At 37.0% G+C, this 16,372-nt stretch overlaps 1 protein-coding gene across 1 annotated transcript in view; it reads right to left on the minus strand.

Moving 5' to 3' along the window:
- The window catches only part of USP6NL (USP6 N-terminal like), a gene marked incomplete at its 5' end in the record, with an annotated part of 66,323 nt that overhangs the window by 11,428 nt on the left and 38,523 nt on the right, over window positions 1-16,372 (minus strand). Inside the window, 7 exons of the mRNA XM_008939573.1 lie at window positions 2,577-2,729; window positions 4,846-4,945; window positions 5,035-5,100; window positions 5,916-6,010; window positions 10,840-10,960; window positions 12,834-12,882; window positions 15,311-15,420. Coding sequence (XP_008937821.1) covers window positions 2,577-2,729; window positions 4,846-4,945; window positions 5,035-5,100; window positions 5,916-6,010; window positions 10,840-10,960; window positions 12,834-12,882; window positions 15,311-15,420 — 694 coding nt within the window. The remainder of the gene's footprint in view (window positions 1-2,576; window positions 2,730-4,845; window positions 4,946-5,034; window positions 5,101-5,915; window positions 6,011-10,839; window positions 10,961-12,833; window positions 12,883-15,310; window positions 15,421-16,372) is intronic.

Raw genomic sequence — 16,372 nt, forward strand, 5'->3', positions numbered from 1 at the left:
GCAGAAAAACATTCTTGCCTGAAGACAGTGATTAGTAAAACCAAAATGAACATCAGAGTGGGAAAAGGGAAAAAAAAATATATCAAAGGCTTGTGAAATTCATATGAAGAACAAATGAGGCAGCCTCACTTAACTACAGATAACAGCAGACAAATCTGCTAGATTCCCAAGGATTAGGATGAAGGCAATTCCTATTTATTATGTGAAAGGTTAAGTAACGTTCTCATTTACCTCTGGCAAAAATACACCACACAGAGAGGCTTTCCCAGGCTACTTTGAAAGTAGAAAGAAAAAAAGCTCAATTCCTCATCCAGCACCAAAATATACTTTACTTTGGCTTTGCTCTTCCTATTTTAACATTAAACCTCCTTCACTCATGTTGAAAGAAACAAGAAACTAATTCTCTTTTTACTGATGTTGCTTTAACTGTCCAAAAGAACCAATGTGGCCCAAAACAATTACCATCGTGTCAGCAAGTCATATCAGAAGTTCTACTTTAGTGTACAAAGCATGAAACCAAACAACTTATATTCCATTGCCAAAGTCTCAGCAAGAAGATACATTCAACCACACTTTGTTGTTGGTCTCCACAAGAAGACTCCTTGTGTCTCACACTTTCTGTTACTGCATTGCAAGGTGGATGGCTCTCATGTCACCTAAAGCCTCCTTTAATTTTCTGTGAAAAAACAGAGTATTCTCAAACAATTTCACCTGAAGGCATTTTACATTCTCCCAAAAGAAAAGCTTTGAAACCTATAGAAGTTAGGAACAGGCTTTCTGCTGCCTTTGTTTTTTCCATCAAGAAAATTTCCAGTAAAATCTCTACTTTGCACAGAAACTCTAAACACAAGTGATTTTCTAGGCTGGAAGGTACATGAACTCCATCATGCAGCAAACTACAAAAAACTTTCCCAACTTGTCAGCTACCACAGTTTCAAGCAGAAACTAGAAACTTCTTGCTGCTGACTTCCTTTACCCTATCAACATAAGATCTGCCCATCTACAAACAACTCAAGTATTTTGGAAGAACTGTTCAAATACAGTCACAGAGAACTCTGTATTTAAAATTTAACAGAAAGCACTCCAATGATCTATCTGCCTTCAACATAATGGAGTAAATTGATTTAACAGGTTGCCCAGGGAAGCTGTGGATGCTCCACCGCTGGAGGTGTTCCAGGCCAGGTTGGATGGGGCTTTATCCACCCTGTCTAGTGGAGGTGTCCCTGCCTGCAGTAGGGGGGTTGAACTAGATGATCTTTTAGGCCCCTTCCAACCCAAACCACTCCATGACTCTATGATGCTAAAAGACAAAGTTGCATATAAACATACTTGCTCACATCTAGTCCCCATGACCAAGCATCAGCTGCAACAAGAAGTGTGTCAAAGCCCACAGCTGAAGAGCAGTGCTGAAAAGAGCAACTCACTCTGAAGAGTAGTCAGGACTGGAACCTCCTTGTGGGAAAAGGATGGAGAGGAGGCAGGGTAGGAAGGCTGTCATTAGAAAGGGGGAGCAGCAGTGCATCAAGTAACTTGGAGAAGAACTGCAGACTCACAGAACAGTCTGTAGATGAGAATGATCAAGAATACTGAGCAGATGAAAAGACAAGAGCAGGAACTAGAATTAGAGGTGGGAGAAAGCTTGCTGAAGGGATAATACAGAAAATCAGAAAGAGGGCAAAACACAGGAATAGGGAGCAAGGGAAATGGGAAAATCTGACAAGAAGCCAAGGTGATGGGAAACAAATGTACAGGAAGCCTCTATGATCCAGAGGGGCAGATCTCCTAAAGAACCACACAGATGAGACAGGTTATCTATTATGTGTGATGAGTAGGCCTGAAACAGCCCAACACTGCATGCAGTAACTAAGGGCTATAGAAACAGAAAAATGAAGTTCATTAATGAAAGAGCTGCAGGAACAAATAAAAGCAACAATGGTACCTAGGCAACCTTTATTCTGACACTCCTTAACTTCTGAAAACTAACCACAGCAACTTAATAAAATAATTTTAATGTGATTTCAGCCATATTTTCTTAATATATGTTTTAAAAACATATTCTTTCTCACATAGCAAAGATAAAGAAAAAGGAATCTTAAGAATCACAAGAAAAATGCCCATTAAAGAGCATGGAGTTAGACATAGAGAAGATAATAGAATCTTAACACAGGAAGAAGAGATCTTTGACCTGATGTTTGTTCCATAGCTAATCAAACTAGAAAACAGTCTGGATGCTCAGACATCACTGCTTCAAATATTTTGAAGCCTTGCTATTTAATCTTCTGTCTTAAAGATTTTATAAATCAAATAAAATTATCAGAACATGGGATGTTTTAAAGTGCTTTGCCATGAACTTAGAACCAGTAAATGAAACACACAAGAAAGAGCAAACTCATGAAATGAAGGGTGTTGATTTTAAAGTGTAAAAGATTTTTGAGGAAAAAAAAACCTCTAAACCTATGCAGTGATGAAGAGATAAAAATGTGCACTGTATTTAAAAGCATGAATTAACACTTTAAAAATGGACAATGTGTGAATAGCTCTAAATGTCTGAATCTGCATATGGACAAGTTTCTTACCAGCTACTGGTAAATCCAGCTTTGCTCGTTTCAATTCTGATATAGAATTTTGGAGCTGGTCTATTACAAAGTCATCTTCATAGAAGAAATCCTTGGCTAAAGATTCCTGCAGAAATTCTACAAGCTCTTCCATTTGTAATTTCATCAGATGCTCTATATAAAAAAGAAAATAAACATTAAAATATCTTGATTATGAACTCTGGAGAATGTAGTTAACACCTTAGATGCTTTTGTTTTCCAAGTAGAATGAAAACGTCTTATTAAGCAAATCATAGAATTCTACACCAGAAAGCTATAAAATGCATTAAAAATTCACTTACAAATCAGCATGGAATGCTTTCTACTTAACATTCTCTACTTAGGACAGTATTTTTCCAGAAGAGGCATCTTCAGAAAACTAACTACAAGTCACCCTCCTTCAGCTTTCTGATGTCCAACAGCTTCAGGTCTCCCTTTTTCAGCCTGTATCCTCAATTTATAAAACACTGCTGTAGGTCTGTACAACACACATCATTTCTATTATTAAGAGCTTTGAAAAGCAGCAAAACATCTTAAAAACTAGTATTTATGGTATCCTCATTCACAACTGAATTAACTTCCAAAGAAATGATGATAACAGTTCACACTTTAGAATAACAGTGTCAGGCTCCCTGAAAATTCTGGTATTTTTTGCTACTGCAGTCAAATTCAGGTCAGATTTTGAAACCATTTTACAGTTATAAGATTATTTTCCTTTCCCTGTTTACACAGCAGTAAGGCCATGTGTCCCACACAAAGCTCTGTGGCTTGCAAGGCTGTAGCTGCACACCTATAACTTCTTTAAGCATCCACGTGCCATCAAAAGTTCCAGAATGTACAATTTCTATAAAGAAACCATTTAAAAAATGGTTTTGCACTCTAATAAAAATGCTCTTGGCCTTTATTACACAACAGCACTTTGACAGGATTGCTATATCATCAATGTTTTAAGGGTAGAGAAAAGCTGGAAAGCTAATCAGAATCTGCCTTCTGCCACCTTCTCTGTCACTCCTCTATCCCTTCTCTGTTGCCATAGGGTACTCTTGGCATTTTCACCAAGGAGAAAGTTGCTACATACTTGCTAAGCAACCAAGCCTGCAGTCAGACTTTTTCTTCAGGTCAACCCATAGAGAGACTGGTGAATTTAAAAAAAGAAAAAAATTCAGGCAGATGTCTATTTGCAAACAAAGAAGAGAAACCAAAATGCTAAGCTTAGCAATTTGTCTCTAAATGTTCACCTTTCTTAGGTACAATAATTCCAATAATTCTTTCATTTTTCAAAGCAGTTTATGAGCAAATTAATGAGTAGAGCCCAGTGGGACAGTGAGGTAGTACCACCACAGTTCAAAGAGGGTAAACTAGTGAGCAAATGAAGACATCAATTCTGCAGGTTTCATGCAGATATCTTACAGAGTTAAACGACTTCAGTAAGAAAACTGCAGTCCCAGAGTAAGACTACCAAACTCAAGCTACAAGGTATAATGCTGAGAAATACTCAAGTATGTTTAGAAGCCATGTACACTTCTAGTATGTTTAGAACATCCATCCTGAAAAACTTTGTGGATCCTTTAGAATTTAAGGTGCTAAATCACTTTGGGGAATCAGGCACAGATGCTTTGGACAATTCTTTTGTTCAAAATGTCAATTTTTACTTTACTGGAAGGCAACAGATTGGAAGAGAAGGCCACCCAGGCAGACTACAGAAATTCTGAATTTGAATTACATTTTTGAACAAACAACAGTATAGAGACATACACTGGTGATTTCTTATTGCTGAGTTGTTTGCTGATAGAGTTTCCAGGTGTTGACTGGCACACTCTGGATTCTCTAGGCACCTTTTTGATTAATTTAAATCCTGTAGGGGTTAACAAGCCATTTCAAACTGTACTAGTAGTAAAGAAGAAATCTTCCATTTTCCTCTATTTCTGTGTGCAGCCTTTGCTTTGGCTTTATTAAACTGCCTTGACCCACAATTTTATTTTTCCATCTTATTTTTCCTTCCCTCCATCCTGCTGAGGGACCAATAGAGGAGCTTGGTGGGCACCTGGCACCCAGCCAAGGTAGACCTACCACATACAAACATTAATAAAGCAAAGATGTTGAATTGTTTTGTGCATAAGGAAAAAACATACATCAGAATAGCATAAGCCAAATGGCAACTAAGATTTTCACACACGGTCAAGCTACACAAAATAAAAACAAAATCAGCTGAATCTCTGTTTAGCATTCAAACATTTGAGAGATTTCTTACTTCTGTGTAGTTTCAGAATGGTGTAAGACATAGCAGTGAGAATCCGCTCTCCTTCAAGTATGTAGATATCCCATATCCTGAGGCTTAATGTAAAGGGAGTCTGCAATGACAGAATGAGGCAACACTGAAAGCACTCTGTGCCAAGCCACAATTTAAAACAGAAATACAAAATGAAAAAAAAATACTCACACGATCCAGGAAACACTGGAAAAACCACTTTGTTGTGTAAAAGCTAGTGGACATATCCTGGGAGTCCTGTAAAAACCACAGATGTTTAAAAACACAAAAATCAAGTAATGCCTTGCACTGTCCATGAAAAAAAACATTTTCACCTTGAGGCCAATGCAGCCCATATTTACCATGATGAATTAATTTAGCTACATGGAAACACTGTTACTGAATTTTAACTTTATGATAACATCATGTTCTATGCTTGCCACGTTTAGTTCTTCCACAAATTTCAAGTATACAAACAGTGAATAAACAACGAACCAAATCCCTCTGGTTTATCTGCACATTTTACATTCCCTTTTCAGTGAGTTAAAATAGAAGAAACAAGGAAAAACAATTCCTAATATAATTGAAATAATCTTTATGTGACTTTCATTTTCAGAGTCTTTTAAAAAAGCAATCAGAATAAAAAACCACCTTATTTTGAGATTTTTCTAACCTGTAAGAATAGCCATCAGCTTACTGAAGGACAGGTATGTCCAAAGATGAGCCACAAAGCTCTACATATAATAAACTCTTGACAAAGTGTTTTAACACCAGCTTGCTATACAGCAATTTGGACAAGGCCAGGTAGAAGGACCATATGTTTTGGTTAACTTGGAGGTCAGGAGTGAGACAGACACCCAATTTAAGTATTCTTAGGATCCAATTTTATCATAACTCTGCCCAGGTGCACAATAACTTTGTCTATAAAGAAAATAACAGCACTTCTGCCCCTTAGAGCTTTATAGTTTTTTTTCTGAGACTTGACATATTCTTAACCTAGTGGGTTAACCTGAAGTGAAACAAGGTAGCAAGCTGTACACTAGTATTGCTTTTACTGTGATATAAATACTTACCAAATGCTGCTTAAGTTTGGACAAAAATTTTTTCAGTATTTTGTCATGATGCTCTTGGAATCTCAACAGTTTTGGAAAACCAGGAATAAAAAAACCTAAGAAAAGAAGTTGACTGTGTAACAGGTGCATGCATTAAAAAAAAATGACATAAAAAATGGCATTCTGAGAACATTATCCTTCTGTAAGACCACTGGATCTGAACAGATATTCATAGCAATATTATGATGTCCTCATATGGACATGCACGTACTCCTGCCTAAATGACTTACAGCAAAACATCAATACATTCCCTTAGTGACTATTATTAGATTAGTAATGGTAGAAGACAGCAAATCCATCAGTTCTGCATTAATCTACATGTTATAAACTCCTGGGGAAACTGAATTTATAATTATCCTTTAAAAAAACAAAACTGAAAACCTCAACCCACAACACCTAAAAATTTTAAAAGAAAAAAACAAACACACACATACACTGGGATTATGCCCAGCAAATTCATGTCAAGATAGACAGCAGAGACAGCTACTAGAACTGTCTGCACTTACAAAAAGACCATTACAAAAAGAAAAAAGAAAACAAGAGATATTCTACCAAGACAAACATAATGATTATATACTGTAAAGGAAATACTTTGAGTTCATACAACTGAAACTAATGGAATATAAAAAAAATCCTGAGTAGTTTTAGAGATCATATGCTGCAAAAGGAAAGCACTAAGATCCCCTTCCAACTGAGTTATCAGCAGAGCTTAAAAAAAAAAAAAAAAAGGCTCAGGGCAAACACATAACACTAGCCAAAAACCTCAAACTGTAAAGAAAAGCTAGCACAGCTACACAGCAGGAAGAGAAAACATTCAAAGAAGATCCTTCAAAAATCTGAAGCTGTGTTCAGATCAGAAAAACAGATGATCAAACACTAGCAGCATAGAAATGTGAAAAACAAGCCTCTCCCCTCCCCAGAAAAAGAAACCTAATAAACCTATTTTCAAACACCTTGGAAACAGAAAGCCTGTTCTGTTCTCTGTCAGAGAATTTATAGATTCAACAGTCTGGGAAGATTTTTAGAATTGCACAAAGAAGATAAAGTCAAGACCAAAACCACAAAATTTTTGTATCGAAGACACTAGGGAGGTTCTTAAGTCAGAACCCTAAAAAGCTCTGAAAGAACTCAAAGATCAACTGACTGAAGTATCAATTCTATGAAACCTCTTGCTTAAAATATCAGAAGCTGGAAAGTGGCTGACGTGATGCCAGCTTTTCTTAAACTGGTTTTCAGTTCAGTATTGGTCCTATTCTGAGAGGAAACCAACAGAAATCACAATTAAGAAAGTTGGGGTAAGAGGATGTGCAGATGGATGCAATGCACCAGAGAAGAATCAACATGTTTTTTACAAAGTGAGGTCATGTTTCTTAACTCTACTAGGCTTCCCTGTAGAAATCAGTGAGCATGTGGTCAGAGAGCTCAGTGGATATTGCCTACTTGACCCTCAAAAGGTACTTAAGTTCTGTCACTGAAGTAGCTTCATCTCTTCAGTCCACCTCCTAAAGCAGCTCGGCCAATGAGTTCAAAGGTGGTAAAATGAAAAAGACAAAAAGGCTTCACCCACGTAGTCACACAGGAGTCTGTGCTGGGACCTAAGCTACCTGACACGTGCCATGTGTTTTTTCACACTGTGAACAGTCAGTCAAGTTCTAGCCAAGAGTATTGGAAAATCTGGAAAAGGCAAGAAGTCACAGAAATTATCAAAGTATACAACCAGTTCTGTGTCAGGAACAGATTAAACCAGTACATCTGATCAGCCTGCATTAAGGAAACAGCTGCAAGGAATTATCACCAAGTGCCAGCAGTGAACAGGTTATGAATGTTCACTGCCTTCTCTAAGGCAAAATTTAGAGGGGATCATTGAGAAACCCCCATCAAGAAAACCACCATGTGGCAGAGCCAAAACAATAATGGAAGAACATAATCCATAGTCAAACAAAATGAAATATTTAAGGAAGAAAAGTCTACTGGAGACACCAAAGGCAAAAAACATTTTCAGCTCAAGAAGTTCCTCTAGAAATTCTTTCAGCCTCTAATACTTTTTCCAGGAGGCATTTATCTTTGGTTGCCTTATTCTCAGGCACTCTAAGCATCTGTTTCTGGTCACTATCATAGTCAGGACACTGCATTAAACAGGCCTAGTACAGCAATTCCACATTCTTAGGATTAAAAAAGGCTACAAAAACCTACAGTTTTGATTTGTAAATGATGGGCAGAATGGAAACTGGAAGTAGTATGGACCCACAGAATACATGTCACTCCAAAATGATGTAATTAGATCCCTTCATCAATTAGGTAATTCAGTGCATGGTCACTAAGCTGCAGGATTTATCATCTGGTTCACCCAGGTTTAGCATTTCATAGCTGGAAACACACACTCCATCATACTTAAATGTCAGGTTGCATAATCAGAATTTTTACTAATATAGGTGAAGTGTTCAGGGTTTGGGGTTTTTTTTAACCATAAATAGTGAATGACTGAATCAAAGCTAATTAGCCATCATTATTAACATTCAGAGGTGCTTTCTCCATGGAATGTTGCTCTTTCAATTTATATATATCAACTCATTATCTTGAATTTTTAAGACTGTAAAAACCCCAAAGGAAAGAGCTTTCAAAAACCTAAATCATTTTCAGAGCCAGATACTATACTTGATCGTTTAGAGACTTCACATCATCCAGACAACAAGAAATATCAGATATGACAAATTCATCCCTTGATTTCAAGTGTTGTTATGCTAGAAGTTAGTCTGGCTATGTATCTAAGACATGGGGATTACATCCCCAGATCACAGGTAGAAGAGAAAAACAGATGAAAGATCTTGTCTGTGGAGAGGAACTTTGAACCATCCTATTTTTGGCAGTATGTTTCTAATTGAATTACTCAGCCCATCCCTATGATTTCCATGGAGACATAATCATTTCAGAGAACCATCTGATGGTCAGTGGCACCAAGTGTAAGTATGAAAGTTTTCCTTCATCAATATCGGCAATTTAGAATAGAAATTATTTAGGTTTTAAAGAATTGGTAAACAGTGTCTTGAAATTACTTTCCTTAAAGAACAGGGTAAAAGTGCCAGTTACATGACATCAGTTAAGTCAGTTTTAAAGTTTCACTGCCAGAATCTACAGTGATATTTACAGTAATGCTGCATTGTGGCATAAACTCATTGAAAGAATCATAGGTGTCAGTGTTTAGACAGTAGGAAATCTAGGCTGGAAGGGATTTCTGGATTTCTGATCCAACCTGCTGAAAGCAGGACCTGAGATTAGGTTGATAACATTTAGAAGAATCATAAATTCAGAATATTTGAATTATAATTAAAGGTTTTGTCAGCATATCTATAAATGTAAACTTCCTTAACAGATGGTGCCAAGAGAGTTCTGATGTGTGTATAGTCCTGTGGCATGATGGTCCATATGTGCTGTGGAGGAACTCACCAAGCCTTGGGCTACTTCAAAATCCCTCCTGCCCTCTCTAAACCCTTGACAGGTGCGTGCCCTGTAACTGAGGGTGGAAAGGAGAAGGGCAGACATGAAGGAGGGATGGAGGGAGGTCTGAGTGGGGTACTCAGTCACAGTTGCACAGGCAGTGTGCTGACACCCATACATAACAGATCTGCCCGAGGCCACCCCCAGCTATCAGGTGAACCCTCTTGTTCATCACAGCAAGTTCAAATAATGACTACAAAAATCAGCCTGAGAAATCTGCATTAAGAGTTCTCTGTTAGCATCATATTCCAAGGTTTGGACTCTTTCCTGTTTTAAAAAAAGGTGACATGGACAAAACACTAAGGCATAAAATCTACAAGTTTTAAAATCTCTTTGAACAGTCTATGGCATCTTAAACAGGCAACTACATGTATGCCCAGCTCCCATACAGCAAAACCAGAGCAAATGATTCAGTATATAATGAGTTGATTTAAACCTGCCCCCCAAAAAACTTAAAATTTTCTATGACCTTTGAGGAGTCCAATACTTTACACAGTTCTGTTTGCACAGTTGTAGCTGCACAGCTCTTGGTTAGTATTAGATCTATAGGTTTTTTTTTTTTTGTAATATGCTTTTTATTCTGTTATCATTGTGTAAAGCTCCAGACTCAATGAACTCAAAATCTCACACATCTTGGGGGGGGGGGAACAACCAGGAATACTGAAAAAAAGGGGAAGAAGTACCACAGTATAAGAAAGTCTTAAGCAGGAAAAAGGAGCTAGACCTTGTTGGCAATTTGCTAAAAAGACCAAATTCTAGATAATATTTACTTTTTCAGGCTTCCAAGAAGCCTTTCTGAATCCCTAACATGTACTGGACCCTGGAATTCTTGGAGTTGTTCCACAGCAATAGCCACAGAATCATAGATCATACTAAATTTGGCATGGAAAGAGAGAACTACCAATAACATAAAAGTAACAAGACCGTGAGAGCAGGAAATGCTGTGCAAGGCAGAAATAGAACCAAGAAACCCAAAGTTATTGCCTAGATAAAAGCCCATTTTTTCCTAGTTTCCTGTCCTGCTAAATGATAGCACAGCCCCAGTATTATTTAGCACATTCCATATTAGGTTTTCACTACTGTTTTATTGCTATATAGATGCCTACATAACCATCTTTCAATTGGTTACATTCCCCAGGAAATTAAGAGGAAAGGAAACCATCTGATTTTCATTTAGAACTATTTGAAAGACATCAAATATGAAAACAACTACTTACCATTACAGGTGAGAGCTCCAGTAACATCCAACAGCCCCCCCAGAATAAAGCTCCCATTAGGTCTTATTTTGACTAGACAGCCAGAACAGCACAGTTCCATTTTCAAAACAAATTCCAACTTAAATAGGGCAGGCTGAAACCTAATACATACTAAGTGACATGAAACTCCATACCATGCATAGCATGCTTTGGACCAGAGAGAAGTTTCACCAAAGCCCAGAAGGCATCTTCTTCATTCATGTACATAAGGAGTAAAGCTGTGATCTGGCTCATTCCTTGACAGTATCCAACTTCCTGAAAAATCAGACAGTGAAAATGTTAAAATGCTGAAAACAAAAGCCTCATAACCATGAGCTCTTAGTCTTAACTTGAGCTAGCTGAGAAAAGATGACCCCTATCCTGATGGCATTAAGTTCCACCATTACACCACCAAACACACCTAATATTAAAACATTTAAAACACTGACAGATAGAAGGGAAGATGCACAACACTCCAACTGAAAAGTAAACTGGAAGTCTTGATTGTTCATTAGAACGCTCTACTGATGCACAAAATCATTGTCAGTACTAATAATTTCAAGTAAATGTATCATCTTCTTCTCTGAATGTGTTTTCCAAGCAGTTCTAATTTGGGTTTTTGGGGGAGGAGATCTTGTTTTGTTTGCTTTACAGTCAGGGCATCATCTGATAAAAACAGGGCTTTTCAAGAGTGACTTGTAACTATTAACTTCCTCAATTTTAGCAGCCCACAGCAAGCAGATGGAGTAAATCCGAAGAAAACAATTTTATTGTTCCAAAGCTGAACTGGAGTATTTCCTCTGCTATTAATTTTGACTTTTATGGCAGGAACCAACTGTCACTACCATTTTGCTGCTCAGATAACACTACTGATAAAGTATTTGTACAGACAACTACTATTATTCAACAATCACTGAGTAAGTTTTTTCAGGCTTACAAGTTCTAAGTAGAACTTTGCTCTAGAGGTGAAACCAAAGCATGAGAACTGATATACATTAAGAGGAAAAGTGCAACATTATAAGTGCAAAATAAAAACCTCACTGCAGTATTCCCACTATTAGACTTTAATAGTTGATTTTCATATTTTTCATGCAACTTGAGACTAGCAGTCCAACATTCTACAGGAGATATATAAAGGTCCTTACAGAGTTCTATTTCTCAGTTCGTCAAGGCTGCTTACAAAGAAAAGCTTAAGACAAAATAGCAAGTGAAAGACAACAAGTTCCAGCTACATAAACTCTTCTATGGGCCAACAATTGTGAGGAGACAGAAACTGAAACAGGACAGAAAGGTTACATTTGCTACAACTTTGAAATATGAAACAAAGTATTGTTTAATTAGAGTAATTGCTTAACTCCACTTTCTTCTTCTTAATTATACATATTTTTACATTGAATTCTAGGGAGCTGCTGCTGAATATAAAATGAAAGATGTACACACAAAGAAATATAAAAAATATAAGATGAAAGATGCACAAGGAGTGAGGGCATAGTGCATTAAACTCAGAGTTAAATGAGGACGTGACAGCATTTCTGTTTCTTCTATTTTTACCATGCAGTCAAAAGACATTGCTAAGTTTCTGACCCTTATGATACAATCTGGGAACCTAACTCTAACAAATCCTCATCCAGGGCTGCAGCCAAGGCTGAGGGCTTAAGTAAAGCAGATGCAACCTTTCAAACAATTTTCCATTTGTTAGAACCCTCCAGGCTATGAAGCATGTCTGTTTACTCCAACATGCACCTTCCTGCAGTCCATTTTCCTTCCCGTCACTCAAATGAATGGGAGGAATAGAATATAATGGGGAGGAATACAATATAATGGGGGGAAAATATCACTGGTATAAAAATTCAGCACAGCACAAGTTCATTACTATTACTAGACACAATACTTAGTTTCAGTTGAACTGTAGGCAGCATTCAGTCCACCCAATAAGATACTTCTAGTTAATACACTTTAACTTCAGCTCAACACATCATCCAATAATTTGTTTCTATGTATTTCCAAAGGTCTCTGAAATGTTTATTGGCTGTCTGGTTTGTTGGGGTTTTTAATTTTGGTTTTGGTTTTGTTTTTAATGGAGAAAGAAAATGTCACCTTATGACACATTCAGAGAAAGCTTATTTAAGTGTGAAGGTACACAACTTACCGTATTATATATGGAATATGCTGCTAAAACATGGAATAAAGACTGTTGCCTGGAGAAATAAGAGTAGAAAAGGAAAGAACTATAATATTGTCTCTTGTAAAAACAGAAAAACATAAAACAAGTAAACTATGTTTTGGAAACCTGTTTTGCCAATTTAACTTGTCTAGCACTAAAGAACAGGATAAACCACAGTTAACAGTTATATATGCTTCTAATTTCAAACCAACATTACAATGAGCACTTTTCAACATGTTTTCAATCAGACAAGTCAAAAAATACCTACAATACTTCAATTGATACTCTGGCTTGGTATCTTATGCTCAGTCCTCTAGAGTGTATGATGTATATGGACATCAGAGTGAGAATTACAAAGAGCTTTGTATAGGTCCGTTGCTTTTGATAAAACCAGTCTAACTTGTGAAGGTAGTAAGACAAAAAAAAACACAAAAAAACCCACACACACAAACCCCAACTAAACACAATCCTTCCCTCCCCACCCAAAAAAAAACCCCACACCCATACCCTCTGCTCTTCTCAAATTGGGCTATCACAGTAATAGTGGAAAGCTCTCATCATGAATTTTTAAACCCACGCTTACTTTTGTGATTTGCTGGGGAAACAATTTGGAAACCTGAGTGCCTATATTCATCTACAACTATAACTGCTAAAATTTCACTGCTGAGTTTTGCATACTGTCCTTTTCTGTCCAGTGAAATTCTCTCTGCCTGTCACTAATCAAATGTATGGAAACAGATATTGGCAGGTTAAAAAAAGAAAGCATAAGGATAAGCTGTGTATTTTCTATTGGGAAGAGGATGGAGAGTTTTACCAAAACATCCCACTTACGGCATTTTCATTTGCCCTATTTCAGAACTGAAGCTTAGGTTACATTTTACTGAAGAATGGCTAAAGTACTAGATGTTAACTGGAGTCTTATTTTACAAGGGCAAACTAAAAGGTCCCAAATGTACACAGGAACCTTCTAAATCTTCAGTTGACCATATGAAATGGAACATTAAAGAGCTCAATCTCATTCACAGCAAGACATATGAAATAATAGTAATTTTAGTACTACTTACAATAGATGATACCACTAAAGACCTGCAACAGGACAAACCTCCAAAGTCATACAGTCTACTTAAAACTCAGACAAGCTATTGATTTACCCAGGGGACTTTTATTTCATTGCTATGTGAAAAGGATTTCTGAATTTTTCATCGAGGCACCACTGGAAATGCATAATATATGTACAATACTTCCAATATCTATTCCAAGTGTGAAATTGCCTTATGCAGCCAGAGGCTTTCCTGTGGACTCTGAGGGCATGCTTACAACACAGCTACAGGGCCTGGAGCTGGCTCTGCCTGTGTTAGCCCCAGACTGCTGAGGTAGTGAGCTTCTGCTAACATCTAAAACGTGTGCATAAAAACTAACTGAGGCCCAGAAGCAACACAGTTATTTTTGCATGGCACCATGTCAGGGCTACTGAGAGGCTCAGGCACAGACAGCTCTGCACAAACACAGCTAGGCTGCAGTGGCTGCACAGAACAGCTCTCAATGTGGGAATTTCTGCTTCACACTCCATCCTCTGTTGCAGCCATCAAAAAAATTCCCCATATTTAAAACTTGTCCACAAAATACCTAGAATAATAATTTTCTTAAGAAAAGGTTTGGTTTATTATCACATTGAAGTCCATAGTGCTTTGATTATTGCTTTTGAAAATAGCAGACTACTGTAGAATCTGCCTTGGACAGAAAAGGAGATTAAAAATTGAACCAATACAGTCACAGAAGGGAAAAATACCCTCTTCATCTCAGCAGGGTGCTGATGTTGCAAGCCAGCAACAATACTGACGTTTGCATCACCATTTACTTCACTATTAAGCACTTCTAAAGGCGACAGCTGCCTAATATTCCTCATCCAATGACAGTCCAAAATAAATTTTTTTAAGAAATCCAAAAGCATTAAGGCCTACATTTGGAAATAATTAAATGCTTACATATAAAATAGTGCTTTATTTGGTTCTGAATTAGAGACTAGCAGAAGGGGGGATATAAAATCCAAAGTAAGGCTAAAACCTCTGGGAAGCTAAAAGTTATCAGAGACACAAAAAGTTATTTTGCTTTTGAAAATACACAAATAAAATGACTGTGTAATGTATCTTAATTTTTTAGCTTGTAATTCTCATTTTTTGTATTTACAATACCTGAGACTCTTTATTAAATGCAAAACAAGATGAGAAGAGTTTAGAGATTATTTTCTTTGAAATGGTACTGACCACCTCATAGTGAGAGAAAATGAATTGGTTGGAAGTGACCATCTGGTTTTGCATTAGTAATGGAGCTGGTAGTGTCAATGACATCAATGCACAGGAACAATCCTGCTCTGGAAGTTTGGAGTTTACATTCAACATGCCCACAGAGGCAGACTGGAAGCCAGTTTTAAGTTAAGCAAAACAAAACCTTTATTTACTTACTTAACACCATATCTGTCTCGGAACATGATATGATCTCTGTAGGTTCGGTTTACATCCAGATCTATCTGCCTAATATCTGGTGAAGACCCTCGTGCTTGACACTTCAATTTCTGGGAAAACAGTAAAGAACAGAAATTAAGTTTAAAGCTGTGAACTCTAAAATAGCATAAACCTGCCTGAGCATACACCTATATTGAACTATTTGTCATCTTAAGATTTAAAACTCTTAATATAGAGTAGCAAGTCAAGATAACAATTTGAACTTCCAAACCACACATATACGTATATAAATTCTGTAGTCAGACACATTCACTCAGCACAGACATAAAAAAGACCAAACTCATACTACACAGTTTTGTGACACACCATTCACTGCCTACATTCAAGGATACATTTCAGCATTTCAGATTTCTAACTTTCATTTCTAAAGAAGGCACATCACCAGAGAAAGACAGAAAGTGAATTTTACTGTTCAAGAACCTAAGATACAAGTGCTCCAGACTGGACTTTTAGCAAATGATTTCATGTGGTTTTCATACTTTCCTGCCTTTTTTACTAAGCAGAAGTAATAGGTACATTGCTGCCAGTTATTATCTAAGTATAGATAATGGACATTTCTCTAGTCATTTCCTCTGTCTTTCTGTTCTAATCTAATTTAGTTGTAGAATACCTCTACTTTAGTATTTCCTTTAATGCTTTATAATTAAATCCAATTTTGCAGTTGAATACTTAGAAAGCCTGCACAGGTTAGATTGCCACCTTACTTTTCAAACTTAAAATAATTTTCTCTTAAAGTTCATTTATTCATTCTCACTTCTGTCCCTACAAGTTGAGTCTGCAAGATATTTCTAACTGGATTCCACAAGGTATTTTTCAAATCATTCCATCTGAGCAGGAATTAACAAAGAATACCACAGACAACCAAAAGGCAGAACCTCTACAGATTCTGGCTGAAAGAAAACAAAAAGGTTTGAAGACAAAAATAAGATAAAGAAAGGGATTAAACAGGGAACAATAACATCCATTCAGTCTGTTGAACAGAACCAGAAGGTTCAGGCACAG

Source organism: Merops nubicus, unplaced genomic scaffold (genome assembly GCF_000691845.1).
Source record: "Merops nubicus isolate BGI_N331 unplaced genomic scaffold, ASM69184v1 scaffold6934, whole genome shotgun sequence".
NCBI lineage: Eukaryota > Metazoa > Chordata > Aves > Coraciiformes > Meropidae > Merops > Merops nubicus.